The sequence below is a fragment of the Crocuta crocuta genome, unplaced genomic scaffold, assembly GCF_008692635.1.
Source record: "Crocuta crocuta isolate KB4526 unplaced genomic scaffold, BGI_CrCroc_1.0 scaffold25, whole genome shotgun sequence".
Taxonomy (NCBI): Eukaryota; Metazoa; Chordata; class Mammalia; order Carnivora; family Hyaenidae; genus Crocuta; species Crocuta crocuta.
The window spans coordinates 14,388,792-14,408,036 of NW_027532015.1; the positions used below are offsets into that span (position 1 = coordinate 14,388,792).

At 38.9% G+C, this 19,245-nt stretch overlaps 1 protein-coding gene across 1 annotated transcript in view; it reads right to left on the reverse strand.

The window, feature by feature from the left end:
• Nucleotides 1-5,380: 5,380 nt before the first annotated feature.
• Nucleotides 5,381-19,245, reverse strand: part of PEX7 (peroxisomal biogenesis factor 7) — a gene marked incomplete at its 5' end in the record, with an annotated part of 78,721 nt that continues 64,856 nt past the window's right edge. Inside the window, one exon of the mRNA XM_077776016.1 lies at nucleotides 5,381-5,857. Within this exon, the coding sequence (XP_077632142.1) occupies nucleotides 5,789-5,857 (69 nt within the window). The remainder of the gene's footprint in view (nucleotides 5,858-19,245) is intronic.

A 19,245-nucleotide genomic window follows, 5' to 3' on the forward strand; every position in this document is an offset into this window, starting at 1 on the left:
ATGATCCAGCAATTGCACTGCTAGGTATTTACCCAAAGGATGCAAAAATACAGATTTGAAGGCTACATGCACCCCAATGTTTATCAACAGTAGCCAGGTGTGCCTGGGTGGCTCAGTCAGTTAAACATCCAACTTGGGCTCAGGTCATGATCTTACAGTTAGTGAGTTCAAGCCACGTGATGGGCTCTGTGCTAACAGCTCAGAGCCTGGAACCTACTTGGGATTCTGTCTTCCTCTCTCTCTGCCCCTCTCCCACTCACACTCAGTTTCTCTCTCACTCTCTCTCAAAAATAAACCTTAAAAAAAAAGTGCCAAACTATAGAGAGAATCCAAATATCCATTGACTGATGAATGGATAAAGAAGATGTATATACACACAATGGAATATTACTCAATTATCAAAAAGAATGAAATCTTGCCATTTGCAACGATGTGGATGGAGATAGAATGAATGTATTATGCTAAGTGAAATAAGCCAGACAGAGCAAGACAAATACCATATGATTTCACTTATATGTGGACTTTGGGAAACAAAACAGATGAACATATAGGAAGAGGAAAGAAGAGAGAGAAACAAACCATAAGAGACTCTTCACCATAGAGAACAAACTGAGGGTTGATAGAGGGAAGTGGGGGGGGGGATGGGCTAAATGGGTGTGGGGCATTAAGGAGGGAATTTGTGTTGAGCACTGGATGTCATATGTAAGTGATGAATCACTAAAATCTATTCTTGAAAAGAATATTACACTATATGTTAACTAACTAGAACATGAGTAAAACTTTGAAAAAAAAGTTGAAAATAAATAAAATCTTTATTGCCAAATTGCCTTCCAAAAAGGTATATAATGGTGCTCCCACTTTAATATGGGATATTAGCAATATTTTATTGTTTGCCAAACTGATAAGCAAAAAAAAAAAAAAAAAGAATCAGATCTTTTAATTTTCACTTCTTTATCATCAATTAGACAAAGTTTGGGTATTTTTTAAATTGTATTAAACATTTGCATTTTTACATCTGTCAATTATCTATTATTATCCTTTGCTCACTTTTATGTTTGATTGTTGTCATAGTGAGCTTTGGAAGCTCATTATAAATTGTGGATATTAAACAATTTGTTACATATGTTGCAAATGTACCTTCTACTATGTCTTCTTTTAGTTTTGCTAATGGTGTGTTTTGTTATTTTAATTTTTGTATGCTATCAGTCTTTTTCTTTAGCCATTTCACATGACTTTCAAATGATGGGTATGAATTTGTCAAACCAATGTGTACCTAAAATTAATGTAACATTATGTATCAACTATAATAAAAAATAAATAATTCACTGAGCCAAGAACAGGGCAATCCAGGCACATGGACTGCCTTGAACAAAGACAGAAATGAAAACCTGCATTATTTATTCGGGAAGCCTGTGAGCACATGGGCGTGGAGCACAAAGTTGGTGACCACATGGAGAGAAGTGATATTGCAGTGAGGGCCAGGGGCCAGCCCCAAAGGATCACAGCTGTGTGAAAGAGTGAGCTTGAACTTTTTCCTGTGGGCAATCCTATAAGCAGGGAAAGGTTTTACACTCAGATTGATGTAATCAGATGGCATTTTTAGATCTGTCTCCAGCAGCTGTGTTCGCGAGGATGGCTCTGAGGGCACAAAACCAGAAACAGACGCCTCATTTAGGAAGGGATCGGAGCATCTGCTGGGAGTGTCCAGAGAAAACTTAACAATGGTTTGAACCAGGGCAGTAGTGGTTGGATTGAAGGCAGGAGACAGAATGGAGAAGTATTTAGGGGTACAAGGGACAGGACTTATGTGATGCATGTGGGAGCAGAGAGATGGGAAAAAGGAAAGGAACAAGAATGGTATGTAGGTCTTTAGCTTGAGCGCCTTGGTGGACAGTATTGGCGCATGAGAAAGCATGTGCCAGAGGAGCCCATTAATGAGGAAAAGGAGTTTGATTAGAAGACACCGAGCACAAGGGTCATGGGGAGACCTGGCTGAGGAAGGCAGAGTCACAGACTCCAGTATTCCGGACGTAAAAAATATTTAAGTGGATTATCTCACTCAACAAGAGGCCTGCTAAGAAATTATTGAGTTCATTTTGAGAAGAGCCAAACTATAGCCAAGTTGGTCAGTTAAAAAGTGCCACAGGCAGAAGAGGCAATTGGCTCTCAGCCTGGATCTCCCTTGGGATGACAACCTTGGTGGGGTCACTCCAGAGCCCTGGGGCAGCTTCTTAGCAAGTTAGACTTGGAGACTCCATTTTGTTGCTTCCCTCAGGAATGATCAAGAGCTAGTCACCAGAGAGCTCCACACCTTTACTACTTCTCTGCGGGCCGATTCCTGTGATTCCTAGGAAAGGAAGGCTATGTGGCAGGACCGTGGGTTCAGATCTAGTCAGAGCAGGTTTCACATTCTAGCTTCATACCTGTTGGCTCTTAGGACTCCCGAGGGCCTTCATTTCTTTCTCCAGAAAACCCAGGAGGGCTTCCAAGCAGGGACATTATAAAAATCAAAGAAATAACATACAGAAACCACCTCACATTGTGCCCAGATCACAGAAGAAGCTGGGGAGGCAGGCAGGATGAAAGCTAAGAGCTGAACAGCCAAGAGGCAAACACCGTCCAGAGGCTGCCTGGCTTGTGAACTACCAAGAGTTTAATAATCTTGGCAATTCTCTTTCAGGAGAGAATCCAGCCCCTTTACTTCTGGTTTCCCAATCTTAACTCCAGGAAACCCACTGGATAAACCCACACTCTCTCCTGTTGAGAGATTCTAAGGACCTGGGTTAAGTATTATGGGGTTACTGTTCCACACATCTCTAACAACCTCAAAATTGAGGGTGGAAGAATCAAGAGATGTTAGTTTCTAAATCGCAAGTCTTTGCTTCAAAAGATACATGACAGATTATTTTAATAAATTCTCTTGCATCATAAAAGGAAAATAAGCAAGCAATTTCATTTCATTGTAAATATGAGTTCACACTGTAAACGTGATCTGGGTTAAGTGTTTTTAAGGGTCTATTATAAATCTGGCTGATACAGAGAGCACCCACTGTGAACCTGCTTTTTCTGAACTGTACTTAGTGTGACGTCACTAGTTCTGGAGGGAAGTGAGAAACAGATCGATGAACTTCGTCATCGTGACAGCTCGAAGGATGTGTCTGAGTTCCTTGTTCCTTACACTATATTCATGTTAAAAAAGCAGTGTCCTCTTTATGGGACTTCTCAAAAACAATTTGTATTGGTTGGTCTAAGAACTGAAAAGAGTTGGGACGCCTGGGTGGCTCAGTCAGTTAAGCTTTCAACTCTTGATTTCGGCTCAGGTCATGATCTCACAGTCGTGGGACAGAGGCCAGTATCAAGCTCTGCACTCTCAGCACAGAGCCAGCCTGGGAGTCTGTCTCTCCCCCTCTGCCCCTCCCCCGCTCACGTGCGTGCGCGCACACGAGCGCACTCTCTCTCTCAAAAACAATCAATAAATAAAATAAACATTAACAAATATTTACTGAGCTACCTTCTATGCACCAGGCATGGTACTAGGGCCACACCAGGGACTAGGATGAAGTCCTTGCCTTTAGGTCTTGGGAGCTGAATTGTGTACTCAAGGAGGCTACCCAATTATGTTCCTAGGAGCAACTAACTTTCTTTCTTTCTTTTCTTTTTTCTTTTCTTCCTTCCTTCCTTCTTCTCTTTCTTTCTTTTCTTTCTTTCTTTCTTTCTTTCTTTCTTTCTTTCTTTCTTTCTTTCTTTCTTTCTTTCTTTCTTTCTTTCTTTCTTTTTCTTTCTTTCTTCCTTCCTTCCTTCCTTCTTTTCTTTCTTTTCTTTCTTTCTTTCTTTCTTTCTTTCTTTCTTTCTTTCTTTCTTTCTTTCTTTCTTTTTCTCTCTCTCTCTCCCTTCCTTCCTTCTTTCCTTTCCTTCCCTCCCTTCCTTCCTTCCTTTCTTTCTTTTTAATGTTTATTGAGAGAGAGAGAGAGAGAGCTAGCAGGGGAGGGGCGGAGTAGAGACAGAATCCCAAGCAGGCTCCACACCGTCCCGCATAGAACTGGATGTGGGGCTCCAACTCATGAACCAGGAGATCATGGCCCCAGCCGAAATGAAGACACACTTAACTGACTGAGCCACCCAGGTGCCCCAAGGAACAACTTGCTAAAGGACTCTGAGGCATAGATTAAAAAAATTTTTTTTTAATGTTTATTTATTTTTCAGAGTGAAAAAGAGACAGAATGTGAGGGGAGGAAGGGCAGAGAGAGAGGGAGACACAGAATCTGAAGCAGGCTCCAGGCTCTGAGCTGTCAGCACAGAGCCCAACGCAGGGCTCAAACTCAGACTGTGAGATCATGACCTGAGTGGAAGTCAGATGCTTAACTGACTGAGCCACTCAGGCGCCCCGAGGCATAGATTTTTAAGCCCCAGTCATGGTTTCACTTTATGTCTCCTTTTCTTCTATCTTTTATGTGATCTTATTTTGCATGTTGTAAGCTGTCAATTTTTTTCTGGAACAAGTAAATAAATATGCAATGTAAATATGTAAATTAGATAACATAACAAACATATATTCTAATTTATTTTTGTTGTGATTACTACAAGTATATTTTGCTTTTTAAAGACCACAGTGGGGTGCCTGGGTGGCTCAGTGGGTTGGGCTTTGACTGCTGCTCAGGACATGATCCTGGTTCGTGGGTTCGATCCCCCGTATCAGGCTCTGTGCTGACAGCTCAGAGCCTGGAGTCTGCTTCAGATTTTGTCTCCCTCTCTCTCTCTCTGTCCCTTTCCTGCTTGTGCTCTCTCTCTCAAAAAAAGAATAAACATTTTAAAAAATTAAAAATCCCCAAAAACTTGTTAAAAATTTAATAACAAAATGTAATATTATATAGTTGCTTGTTTTATCAGTTTTCACTTTCCACACATTTTGTTTTTACAGGTCATCTACACTTAGGGATTTTTCAAGGAGATTTAGGGAGGTACTAGGGAGGGTTTATAGCATTACCTAGGGCTAGTTTCAAGGGCAACTGCTTGGAAATTAGTAGGACCTAAGACTTTTTTCCCAGAGACCAATTTTTCTTTTATTTTGATGGCAGAGAAGTAGGAAAGAGAAATATAGAGTCAAAGTTATACTATCTAAAAAGATGTGAATAAATATAAAAAACATGTAAGCTCTTAACTCATAGCATTCCATTGTTCTTAAACCATGCTACCTATCCTTGAGATAGTCTCATTCAGTCTCTATGTCAAGAACATAGTACTCAATAAATATTGCTGAATCAAATCAAATCAATATTAGAGCCCTGTTACTGAATCTTAGATACTTCTATATTATATATAGCATTGTATTCATATATATACTATGTTAGAAAAAGTAACTTTGATAGGATGTCATAAAATCATAGGTAATCAAGAGATGTAGTTTATTTTGATTTTTACTGACAGCAGTGATATTTTATATCAAAAATAACAAATTAAAAATGAAATCTATCACTATCAATATAATATACAGATCTCCCATATTTTAACCCATTGTACAACACAGAGATTACAGTTTAATGGATACTAAAAGATATTCTATCACATCAATTATTTCTTAGGATTTTAAGAAATATGGCTTATGTACCAGGCTTATACGGTGAGCCAAAGTCTTAATCAGCTGCCTCAAAACTGATTCCAGGGTCAATTTTTCAAATTTGAAAACTGCATAGCATATAAAAGCATAATATCTATGTCATTAATAGTTCATTTATTTCCTGTTAAGTAGTTCTCAGCCAATCTCCTTTGTTTCTGACTGGAGGAGTGTATCTCAAGCAGGCATAGTGAGGCAAACAGGATCATATATCTTTATCGTTTCATCCCAAGCACAATCAGCCACCTAGAAAACAAAAAGGAAGTAAGAAGAAATCTTGCCATTTACGACAGCGTGGATGGAACTGGAGGGTATTATGCTAAGTGAAATAAGTCAGTCAGAGAAATCATGATTTCACTCATATGTGGAATTTGAGAAACTTAACAGGTGATCATAGGAGAAGGGTAGGAAAAACAAAATAAAAACAGAGAGGGAGGCAAACCATAAGAGGCTCTTAAATACAGGGAACAAAAAGAGGGTTAATGGGGGTGGGGAAAATGGGTGATGGGCACTGAGGAGGGCACTTGTTGGGATGAGCACTGGGTAGTATCTGTAAGAGATGAATCACTGGAATCTACTCCTTAAGCCAAGACTACACTGTATGTTAGCTAGCTGGAGAATAAATAGAAAAAAAAAAAGAAAGAAAAAAGGAAAGAAAAGAAACATAATCTACAAACATTCCCGATAGGCAACAAAAGCCGAAGTCACTTTAAGTGGGAGTAGATCACACACTGGTAAACATTATTTTAAATAGGAAGAAGGTCTATTTTCCCTTTTTAAGATACATTTCAGGGACTGTTTCCAGGCGAAGTTGCCTGTAAGGATTTCCTGCCCCTACTACCTCACCTCAGTCCCCACCTCACCCCTGAACCAAATAATCCCCTCTAAGTCCCAAGGTAAATATTGAAAAAACCCATTCCTACACTGGGACCCAAAGCACAAGCCTAGGTACTAGGTATTGTGGGGATATAGAAAGGAGATAAAGTCCGGCTCTTGCCTTCACGGAATGGCTCACACAAGACCCAAAGTGGCAAGCGTTCCAATAGAGACTCAGAGGAGGGACTATCTGAATCCAAGTGGTATCAGAAGACGTCACAAATGCTGTGGCATTCACACTGGCCCTCTTTAGGGGCAGACATGGGAGACAAGGAAATGTAAGTCTAAAAAAATCAAAAAAACATGAAGTGAAGAAAGCCCATGGTGCTCAGGAACTATGTGCTAAAAACCTTGTGAGTATCGCAATGTCTCAGAGTGTAAGATTAATATACAGCATCAACTGTATTTCTATGTACTAGCAGGACAGAATTATAAGTTTCTATATCACGAGATACAAAGATCATTATTTACTGCTACCTCATCTATGTATATTTTTTCAAGTGCTAGATCTTTCCATATGTTATTTACTCAGAACTTATAATAACTAACAAATGTCAAGGTCAATGAATCAGCAAATGTTCACAAATCCATGAATCAGTAAATCAAAAAGACCCCAAATTGCAATGATACAGAATTATGAATAGTTGATTCAAATTAATGCAAATATTATTTCTCCATTAACTAATTTATTAACCCCCAGCTACAAGTTTAAGAAAGCTTATAATCGGGGCACCTGGGTGGCTCAGTCAGTTAAGCATCCGACTTTGGCTCAGGTCATGATCTCATAGCTTTGCTAGTTCAAGCCCCACATCAGGCTCTGTGCTGTCAGCTCAGAGCCTGGAGACTGTTTCCCGTTCTGTGTCTCCCTTGCTCTCTGCCCTACCCCACTTGTGCTCTGTCTCTCAAAAATTAATGAACATTAAAAAACTAAAAAAATAAAAGCTTACAATAAAAATCAATAATGGGATGCCTGGGTGACTCAGTTGGTTAAGTGTCCAACGCTTGATCTCAGCTAAGGTCTTGATCTCGAGGTTGTGAGTTCAAGCCCAGCACTGGGCTCTGAACTGGGCATGAAGCCTACTTAAAACAATTAGTAATAGTAATAGTAATAGTAGTAGTAGTAGTGATAATATAAGAAGAAAAGCACTTTACTAAACCAACCAAGAGGCTCCTGACTCACTGACGTAGGCAGTCACAGCAGACTTCCTGGGAAGGAAAGACGACTATGTGGTCCCTGGAAGTGGTGGGTAGGGCTCTCATTAATGACCACCACCACTACCTCAGTGGCCTCTGGAGGCTCTGCTTCCCACTTAATTCTGTGACTAAGAGTAAACACAGGCTCTTTCTTAATGTCCCTTATTACCCATCTGAGGCCAGCCTGAAAGACATTAAAAAAAAAAGACTTTGCTAAAAAAAAAGGGGGTTAAGAAAAAGACCAAAAGATAGAAAGGTAAAGTGAATGACATGAATATAAACAATCTGTTTTGAAGGAAGAGGCTGACTCATTCTTTAGCTGGTCGAACAAAGTGAGGAATCTTTCCTAGCTTCTATCCTGCTTTTTCACCACAAAAGCTATCTTTCCCTCCAGTCTCCAGGAAGCCACTCTTGGCTATGATGACTCCTTCAAGGCCAGACTCGGGATACAGAATGAGAAGGCGATAATATGGTATCTCCTTTCTCATCTACCAAAGATTCTGTTTCTCAGTTTCAGTCTCCTACATGAGGACTCACTTCCTTGCCCATTATCTTGCTGTAAGGAAAACTGAAAGACGGTCATCAGCAAAAAGATTGCTAGGTGTTGTTTCAGGGAAATTCTGGCATCGTCCTAGGGCCCCACAGGATTACCTGATTCTATAGGGGTCTATGCTTTTCATCGTCTCTGACTGGATTAATTTACAACTCTGAAAGTCATAGAAAACTGATAGTAATCAAATGATTCTCACCCATTAAAGTTGCAAATGATTGTTGTCCTGTGGACATGCAATTGATGCTTCCTCCTATCCCCCAGAGAGAATTCCAACCATTACACTTTATCGTCCTGTGGCTATTGACCAGTTTTGCACCTATTAGTAAATTTATCTCAGCATTCTATGATTGCCTATATGTCTGTTCTTTGGTTCTTCTGAGACAGTTGCAAAATCTATCATGAGTTGCATAAATCTTTGATCCATGTTCATGATACCTCTGTGTGAGACTCATGATTGCTATCTTAAAAATATCCTTTAACATGGCCACATACAGGAATATAGCTTATTTGCCTTGACAGGGTAACCATTATTTCTATGGAACATAAGAACACTTGCTTTCTCATAGGAGATAACACAGTAACAAAAGCCATTTCATTAAAAGAACAAACATGAAATGGAAGAATAGGCAGATAATTATGTGAGGAAAAAAAAGCTAAGAATAATTGCTAAAATTGGGCATGAAATTGAGCTCAACATCTCCTGGTAGCAAAGGTATAAAAAAAAAAAAAAGCAACTGATAATGTAAGAAACACAAATATCATGATCATTTTACAAGTTTGTCAGAAGAGATAAAATTTTTCCTAGCACTTGACTGGCTATAAGAGGAAAATATGATATGTTTCTATCACAAAAGTCATTCAGTGCCAAAAGAGTGGTTTTATAAAAGATACAAAGTCATTCTTCATATATGGCTGTTTTAAAAATAAACATCTAACCTTCAAATACCAAAAACATACTATTCAACTGTGGTTTTCTGGAAGCATTTCTTTAGGGCAGTGGTTCTCATGCTTTAGTGTGCTTTAGAGTCACCTGGGGGACTTGTGAACGCACAGAAGGCTGGTCCCCATCCTCAAAGTACTGGCTCTCAAAATGTGGTACTGAGGTCATCTTTACTGGTATCACCCAGGGTTGATGTACAGCCTAGGACTTTCAGATCAAGTCCACAGAGGGAATTCAGAGAGAGTCTTTATATGCAGCATTTTGTGTGTATATACATTTTGGAGGAAGCGTAGAGAGAATCAGTCATTTTCCTCAGATTCTCAAAAACGTTAATCCAGAGCATTTCCCAGATAAGTATTATGATCACCTAGGAAACATTGTAAAATGGAGCCAGAATGGAGAACCTCTGATACAGAACCTCTGATGTATATCAATTTAATTAACTGGGCTTTTGTCATATGCAGGAAATTTTTACTGCCTATTAAAAAAACAACCCAAAATTTAGCAGGATTCAAGTATTTTTTTTCCATTTATTTATTTATTTTGAGAGAGAGAGAGAGAGCATGAATGAGTGAACAGGAGAGGGGCAGAGAGAAAGGGAGAGAGAGAGACTCTCAAGTGGGCTGCACGCTGTCAGCCCAGAGCCTGATGCAGCGTTCAAACCCACGAGCCATGAGATCAGGACCTGAGCAGAAATCGAGTGAGATGCTTAACTGAGTGAATCATCCAGGCACCCCAGGATTCGAATATTCTTGAGGGAGAATTCCCTTCCTTTCTTGAGAAAGAAGTTCATTTGTCACTAATATAATGGAAAACATCATGTGTCATATTTTCATATTTATTTAAAACCTAAGGTTCAAATCTGGTAGCTTGATATGTGGTAGGAAGATAGTGAATTGGGAGAACTAAGGAAAAAGAAACATGACTGAACTATCTTTAAAAAAAAGCCTGGCCCTCCCTGAAGCATCCTACACCCAGAGTTTATGTAGCTTCCTGTTCCTGTTCTGCCTGAGCCAGTATCCAGAATTTCTACTTAAACAAATGAGAAAGTTTTATTAATCATGTAAGCTATGGTTAAAACCAATATTTTTATTTATTTCATCTGATATTTGCACCCTGTTGAGTTCTTTTTTTTTTTTAAAGTGTATTTATTTTGAAAGAGAGAGAGAGAGAGAACACGCATGAGCAAGGAGGGCACAGACAGGGAGAGAGAGAATCCTAAGCAGGCTCCATGCCCAGCACAGAGCCTGAAGCAGGGCTCGATCTCACGAACCCTGAGATTACCACCTGAGCCGAAACCAAGAGTGGGACGCTTAACTGACTGAGCCACCCACACACGCCATCCTGTTGAGTTCTAAATGGACTGAAGTGGTTTCGAGATAAATGCACAGGACAAAATAAAATACAGATTTGGGGGCAGGGAGTCTGTTCTAAAGGGGACACATGGAACAAAATCTTTCAGGCATTAGAGCTGAACACATTACAACATTTGTGCAATAAATTAGGCTCTGTGCTTTATAATGACCAGGAAGAAAATGAAGCCATGCTGGCTAATACAGTTTCTGTCTTCTAACAACATTCATATATGGAAGTAAACATTTTTGTATAATTAAACCTGAATAGGGTTTTCTTTTTTTAGAGTCAGCAATTATCTCTCTTGATCAAATCTGTATTCCTTATGATTTATATATGGAAAACTTTAGTAAATACTGTTGAATGAATAAATGAATCAATGAATGAATGAAGCCATGTATGAGCATGTCTTCTTGCTCCAAGGATTATCTGGGGTAGAGTCTTACACACGGTGAGGAGCACCTAGTCAGGTATGAGGTCGGAGATCTCAGTGAAGGCATAGGTTGTATGAGTTTTATAGGACTTTTGAGTGTCATGAATACTATTTAAAGAGACTTCACAGAGCTTTCTTTTACGTTCCAGGAACTGGCCATCAAATATTCTTCTGTACTACAAAGTCATATAAAACGCAATTCATATATATGTAATTCATTCATTTAACAAATATTTATTGAGCATGTCCTCTGTTAGAAGTAAGCTGAGGACACTATGGTAAACAAGATGGTCCTGATCTCTGACCCGACAGACCTGGAGTCCAGCGGAGAAATGAACAAGTAAACAGACACCAACAATGCGGTGAGATATGGGCAACGATAGAGGAATTATAGCGTCCAGTCCAAGTAGGGAAGGGGTCACCATAAATAAACGTGAGGAAAGCGGATGTATTCAGGAAGATATATCATCTAAGCTGTGGCTTCAAGGAGAAGTATGCCTCGGACAGACAGCATTTGTTGTTGCTGTTGTTCATGGGGTGGGGACACACTGGAGAGAAGGCAAGTGTTCTAGGCACTGGAATAAATACAAATCAATGAAGGACTAAGAGCTCTAACTTTAAGACAACTGAATCGCATTGTAACTCTTCAGATGAAACTCTTAAGCTTTGGAGATGGGCTTTTTTTCTGATTCGTGTCTGGCCCCCGTCTAAAGTTTCCTGAAGGCTGGCTGCCAACGCCCATCTTGTTTGACCCTGTCCCCTGACAGTGAGTGTGCATGTGGACACCACAGGGTCGGAACCTCCAGGCTCTGCCTCTTCTGCCCAAGGATATTCAAGTGGAAAATTGATTCCTTAACCTGCAAGCCTCTGCCGTAGTACATGTCATCCCTATGCTGTCTGCATTTTCTTTAATCCGACATCAAAATGCAAATCTTCTCATTAAAACTCAGAACTAACGTTATCAACATCACAGGAAAAGCAGTCTGTCAAAATGTTGTATTTCTTTACTTAACGTAAAACCTGAAGACAGAAGCTTCTTCATCATTATTTTTAAAATCTTCTATCTTCTACCTAGTGAACAATGACTAATAAGATAAAATTCCATAGAAGTTATATTTTTAGTTATTTTATTTTCACTTTTAAATGCAAAACAAGGAGTTCTAAGTTTTACAAATAAGCACACTAATTAGAAATGTGAGTTTCCCGCTATGTCAATTCTTTAAAACATATAATGAAGGCTTCTTAAAAAATGGAATAGGAATCTATTATCAATATAGCCTATTAATTTCCAAATACAGCTATGGCATACACACCATGACATTGTCACACACGGAATGCTTGAGAGCAACTGTATTACACAAATATTTCAGTGTTTCCTATGTGCTAGATTCTACAGCAGGCCCAAGGATATTAAAGAAACAAATCCAGTCAATAGAAAGTTTATAATAAAAATATACCATTGGTGGATCAAATAAGACCTCTTATAGAACATCCAGAATAATAATGGTTATATAAATGCAAATTTTGAAAAAGGAAACCTTGTAATGAAAATAGCTTTAAATACATGTGTAATTTAGGAAATGCACTTATATTCCTTAATTTTATCAGTTCTTTCCATTGTATTGAAATGTTTACACAGGCCACTGATAAGGTAATTTATTTCAAATGATTCAATATGGCTGTTAATATAAGAAAGAGTTCCTATTGTCCTCGTAAGAGATTTAGTGTCTGACAAGTTTCCCATTTCCTATTTATACTCTTTTCTCTCATTATACTCTTTTCTCTCAATTTTGTGGACAATTGCTTTTGCCCTTGGGAAACTTGTTCAATTTACTGTAATTATCTGTATGACATATGGCCTCTTTAGTAAAAATGAACAAAAGAAACAAGCAGAAGGATACAGAAAGAATGGAAAAAATCTCTAACAGTCAATTCTAAATTTGGAAAAGGCAGCCTGGTTATTATGTCAAAGTATATTAAATTATGGGCTAGAGAAAGAATATGTTTTACCTACTCTACCAACTTATAGTAGGAAGTGACTAGAGAGAAGAATGTAATTTATCATGTTTTTGTTTTTGTTTTACAAATAGTTTATTGTCAAGTTGGTTTCCATATAACACCCAGTGCTCATCCCCACAAGTGGCCCTCTCCATGCCCATCCCCCCTCCACCCCCCTCCACATCCATCAGTCCTCAGTTTTTGTCAGCATTCAAGAGTCTCTCATGGTTTGCCTCTCCCCCTTTCCCCCACCATTTCCGCCCTTCTTCTCCCCCTTGTTCCTCCGTCAAGTTCCTCCTAATCCTCCTATACGTGCAAACATATGATATTTGTCCTTCTCTGCCTGACTTATTTCGCTCAGCATAACACCCTCAAGGTCCATCCATGTTGCTACACATGGCCAGATTTCATTGTTTCTCATTGCCATGTAGTATTCCATGGTATAGATAAACCACATCTTCTTGATCCATTCGTCCGTTGATGGACACTTAGGCTCTTTCCATGTTTTAGCTATTGTGGAGAGTGCTGCTATGAACACTGGGGTACATGTGCTCCTATGCCTCAGCATTTCTGTATCCCTTGGGTAAATTCCTAGCAGTGCTATTGCTGGGTCATAGGGGAGTTCTATTGTTAGTTTCCTGAGGAACCTCCACACTATTTTCCAGAGGGGCTGCACCAGTTTACATTCCCACCAACAGTGTAGGAGGGCGCCCGTTTCTCCACATCCTCGCCAGCATCTTGCGTTCTCTGATTTGCTCATTTTAGCCACTCTGACTGGCTGTAATTTATCATGTTAATGATTATGGAGTTTAAGTAAAAGTAAGGAAAGAGTTGACAGATATATTAAAAAAGCTCTTTTCATTCATTCATTCACTCACTCACTCATTCATTCAATATTTATTTAGTACATATGTATCAGGAAAATTGCATTAATCTACTATGTATCTCCTGGCAGAGAATTGGCACTCCAGTATTTACTGAAGCAAACAAGAAAAGGAGAGAAGGAAAGGAAGAACTTTTTCTGTACTTTGAAAGGCAGAACTACTTTGTACAGGCAGAAGAAATACAGAGATGACAAATAACAACATATAATTGGTAGGTAATAGAGAGATTACATAGGATAATGGGAAAGAAAATTAGAAAGCAATAGAGATTATACGTGGTGCTTGAGTGGCTCAGTCCATTAGGCATTCCACTTTGGCTTAGGTCATGATCTCACAGTCCGTAAGTTTGAACCCCACAGCAGGCTCTCTGCTGCCAGTGCAGAGCCCGCTTTGGGTCCTCTGTCTGCCTCTCTGTCTGGCCCTACCCCACGTGCGCTCTCTCTCTCAAATATAAATACACATTTTTAAAAAAAGAAAGTAAGCAATACAGATTATAGCGAATCTTAAAAGCAAGATTAAGAATTCAGAGTCTGTCCTGAAGGTAATGGGGACATGCTAAAGGTGATAATTTAACTGTGCTGATTTGTAAATTAAAACAGACATAACTAGCGTGGCAGAAGGATAACAGTCAGAGTAGCTGAAGAGCATTGCAGCAGTGGCTGATCATAAGTTCCAAAATGATAAAGACCTGCTGGGAGGCGAATGCCATCTTGACGAGATGAGAAATGCATAAAACAGGACAGCAACGAGAAAACAAACAAACCAAAAACAAAAATGTCCTCTGTTGCAGGAGCATGGTGGGTCTGGTCACTTATTCTAATCTTTTTGAAAGGTCCCTTGATAAAGATACATAATTTCCTTATCTAGAATCCTGCACATTTAAAATTGTTATTCCTCTGCGTATAACACACAAATGAACACACATGCACACATAGTCGCTGCCCCACAAAAGTAATTTTTCCCATTTGATTTTCTAACTGATGATTACTGACATCTACACAGTATTCACTTTTGCACATTTACTTTTACTGATCTTATTGAACTCTCTCATTTTTAAATAGGCTTTAAAATTATTGTTTGGATTATAACACTGACAATCATCCGGAGTCGATATGAAGAACGACATGTCAATATTTCTACCTTTTAATGGGATATAAATATCCCATTTTGTTTTCTTCTGTTACTTATTGGCGATGCCTTTTAGAACCATGTGATGATCAGTAGTAAAGATGGTTACTCTGGTCTTGTTCCTACCTTTAAATGAAGCCACCAACAAAGGACAGATTTGCATTATGGAAAGCTCTCCCCCGAGAAGCAGTGTTGAGAATCAGTGGAATGATGCAAAGAGTTTAGGGACCAGTTAGCATATAATTAAATGACGGCTTCAAGGAAAAAGGGCATATAAGTAAGAGGACTAGAATTGGATATTGAAGAATGTCTACCTTTGTAAGGATTATAAGGAAGAAACTGGCAAAGGAGATAAAGACATTTGGCAAAGAGCTTAGGAAGACGAGGTTAGCACTATCAGTATTAAAGAGATAGAAGGGGAAGATTTTTCTTTAAACTTATAGAGGAGAAATGAGACTGAGAAAAGGCTAACTTGGTTTTCAGGAGTTTACTGGTGACCTTTGTGGACTTAACTTCAACTGAATGATGAAAGGGAGACTGACGTAGGGGCTTAAAAAGAGAATGATGATTTTGAGAAACTAAAAGCAGTAGGCAAACCTATTAATTCTTGATGTCTAATAATGGAAGAAAACCCAAATTTACTGGTAGGGAGACAGGAGAGTGAGGTCAAGTGAGTTTTGAAAGCAGAGAACAGAACTGAACGAAGATCTAAAACACTGCACAAATGAGGGAGGAAAGACCTGGAAGAGGAAGCCAGAGAAAATCAGGAGCCCAGTGGAGAGAGGGGGAAACAGAGATAGAACATAAGTATTTTTTTAAATGTTTTATTTATTGCTGAGAGAGAGAGTGTGTGAGCAGGGGAGGGTCAGAGAGAGAGGGAGACACAGAATCGGAAACAGGCTCCAGGCTCTGAGCTGGCTGTCAGCACAGAGCCCGACGCACGGCTCGAACCCACGAACCGTGAGATCATGACCTGAGCCGAAGTCAGCCGCTTAACTGACTGAGCCACCCAGGCGCCCCAAGAAGATTTTCATTTTTGTCTATTTTTACAATTAAGTAGGAAGTAAGGTCAAATGTCCAGAGTGTTCATGATACCGTGGAAGCTGAGAAAAGATGTGAAGAATGCACACAAAACATTTGATTTTTGAGAAAATCAAAGCGACTTCAAAGCTAAGTTGAGTAGAACCAAGGGCCCAGATGAAATTTTTTCTAAAAGTAATCTGTAGGGTGCCAAGTCAGCAATTTTGCCTGTTTTTTCAGAAACAATGACAATGAGTAAGAAAAGTGCATGATTCAAGATTGGGCTCCTAGAGGCAGAAGAGACTATGGTGAGAACAATTCTGGAAGTTCTCACTGCAAGGGTTGTCCATGAAGCACAGTGGGCAGTAGACCGAGGGTAACACACCCGCCTTAGGAACACATCCAAGATCCTACAGAGCTGAGCCTGGGGATGCTTTACAGCTGGGGGAAAACTGGCCCTTGTTATATAATTTTAAGCTGAAAGTCACAAAACTATGAAAGCATCAAAGAGGAAACAACAGAGACAAACGCTAGAGGACACGGGATGCTTCTGGCACATGTTCTTTTTCAACTCTAAAGCCAGTCTGTGACAAATGCAGAAAATATCACCTCAGATAAAAAGCGAAAAGGATATGGTTATCCTAACTACCAATAATGCTGGTTTTCTTCTAAAATCGAATTTTCCAACCTCGTACTGAGAATTTAAAAATATTTTTGTCCACTGTCAACCTACATCTAAGATTGTAGGAATAAAAGTTTGAATCAAAATATGAGCTTAGTATTTTAAAATGTATTTTTAGTTTCTAGAGAGAAAGAGAGCATGAGAACTGGGGAGTGGGGGAGAGGGGCAGAGGGAGGGAGAAAGAGAATATTTTTTAATATATATATTTTTAATTTAGAGAGAGTGTGTGAATAGGGGAGAGGGACAGAGGAAGGGGTGGGGAGAGAGAGAGGGGGAGAGGGAAAGGGAGGGAGGGAGGGAGAGAATCTCAAGCGGACTCCACACTCAGCGTGGAGCCTGACACAGGGCTCAGTCCCACAACCCTGGGATCATAACCTGAGCTGAAATCAAGAGTCAGATGCTCAACTGACTGAGCCAGCCACCCAGAGGCTCCTGAGCTGAAATTTTAAATGATACTTAATTTTTAAAAATTTCATTATACTTTTATTTTTGTAATTGAGATTAACTGACATATAACATTATGTTAGTTTTAGGTGTACAATATGATGTTTCAGTATATGTATGTATTGCTAATATTTTCTTACTAAAATGTCAACAAAGTCAAAGATACTTTTAAGAACACATCTATAGAACTAGTTTAAATCAGAACCAAATCTAAGCATCTTCCACTGAAGCAAAATGAAAATATACAAAATTTCTCTTGCCCTATTAAAAAAAAATCTTTTTAGTTCATACATGTTCCTATCATGGATAGCCTAGGATATCCACTCATTTGAGGTTATATTTATCAAGAATTTTAGGAGTCCTAGAAGAGAAATCCAGCCACATAACCAGAACTATGAAAAATACATACACATATGGAAAATGACTGGAAGAGTAGTTACTTTGGGGAAGGATAAGGGGTCAAGATGTGGAAAGAAACACAAGAGAGTTCTCTAGGATGCTGGTAGTACTCTGTATCTTAACCTGAATGAGGTTACACAGGTGTGGTCCTTTCTTGATAACTTAATTGAGCTGCTCACTTAAAATACGTGCATTTTCCAACAGGGATGTTACACTTCGAATAAAAATTTCTAAAAAAAAGACTGAAAAGAAACATATTATTATGGCATCCCAGAAATTCTTTCTAAAGTGGCAGGACCATGGGTAATCTTTTCTCTTTCTTCTGAATGTAATTTCCCAATTTCATCATGAGAAAAAAAAGATAAACTTCATGAAATATATAGAGATTATATTTTGAAATAAACTAATAATGTCTACCTTAAAAGAGATTAAGAAGAGAAATAACTGTCACCCACAAGGAATGTGTAACAATACGTAAACCTATACTCAGATTATAAGCACTAAATTAAATGTCAATGAGCATTCAAAGGAGCAAAGTTGATACTGCAGAGCACAAAGTCAGGAATTCTAAAAATATATTAATACAGAAAACTCTAATTATACAAACGGGTATCTTACAGGTCTAGAATCATATGCCTAAAAACAGAACAAGGGTATCCAATTTAGAAGTAATAAGGATTAGAGAAAAAAGAGAAAATGCCAGGGCTGTACAAATCATGATCAGAGGGGAAAAAAATCAAAGAAAAATTTTCTGAACTGAAAGATAACTTCAGCCTGGTTAACAAGAGAGGGCATGGAGCATTTCTCAGCAATTATCCTCAAAGAATGACCCTAGGTACTTATTTGTCAAGTTTTAAGCCTTTAAAGGCAAGATCTTACATCTGTCAAGAAGAAAGGAGGTATAAGAATGCTTTTGGATCTCATTTTTCAGATCTCGAAGAAAAGAGAAGCTAAAAAGAAAAAGGCATTACAAATACAAGAACTCAGATAAAGCTCTTTTAAGATAAAGAATATATTAAGACACAAAGTCCTAAAGTAACTTCAGCAAAGTCTTATGGCTGTTAAGATCACAAGAGACAACAAGATTTTAAAAACAGATCGAAAGGTACTTTCTAAAAGGTGAGAGAAAGATATCTTCTAAGAGAATAAAATATGAACAAAGGGTGAAATTAACATGCAATCAGTAAACCTGACCACATATTGTGAGAATAAAGGATAAATATGTCAAAAATAAGTTAAACTCCTGACTATACCAACAAAAGGTTAATGTGATAGATTTTTAAATGGCTACAAATTCTTTGCAGCTACTCCCATCAAGAAGTGGAGTCTAGTTTTCTTACTCTTTGACTCTGAGCTGGCCTCATGGCTTGCTTTGCAACAGACAGACTGTTGTGTGAACTTCTAAGTCTAGCGCTGGAGATGCCTGGTGGCTTTTACTCTTGTCCTGTTGCAAATCTACACCTACACGTGAGTGAGGCCATCTTAGACCATTCAGCTCTAGGTAAGTCATCAGATGACCGGAGTCACATGAGGGACCCAAGGTGAGACCAACAGAACTGCTTGGCTGAGCCCAGCCCAAATTGCTGACTCATAGAATTGTAAGCAAAGAAAATTATTGTTTAAGCCATTAAGTCGTGGGAGAGTTTGTTACATAGCAATAGATAACTGAGATAAAATAAGTTCGAGAAAAACAGGGACAAGCACCAAGAACTTGATTCATATCTCCCTAT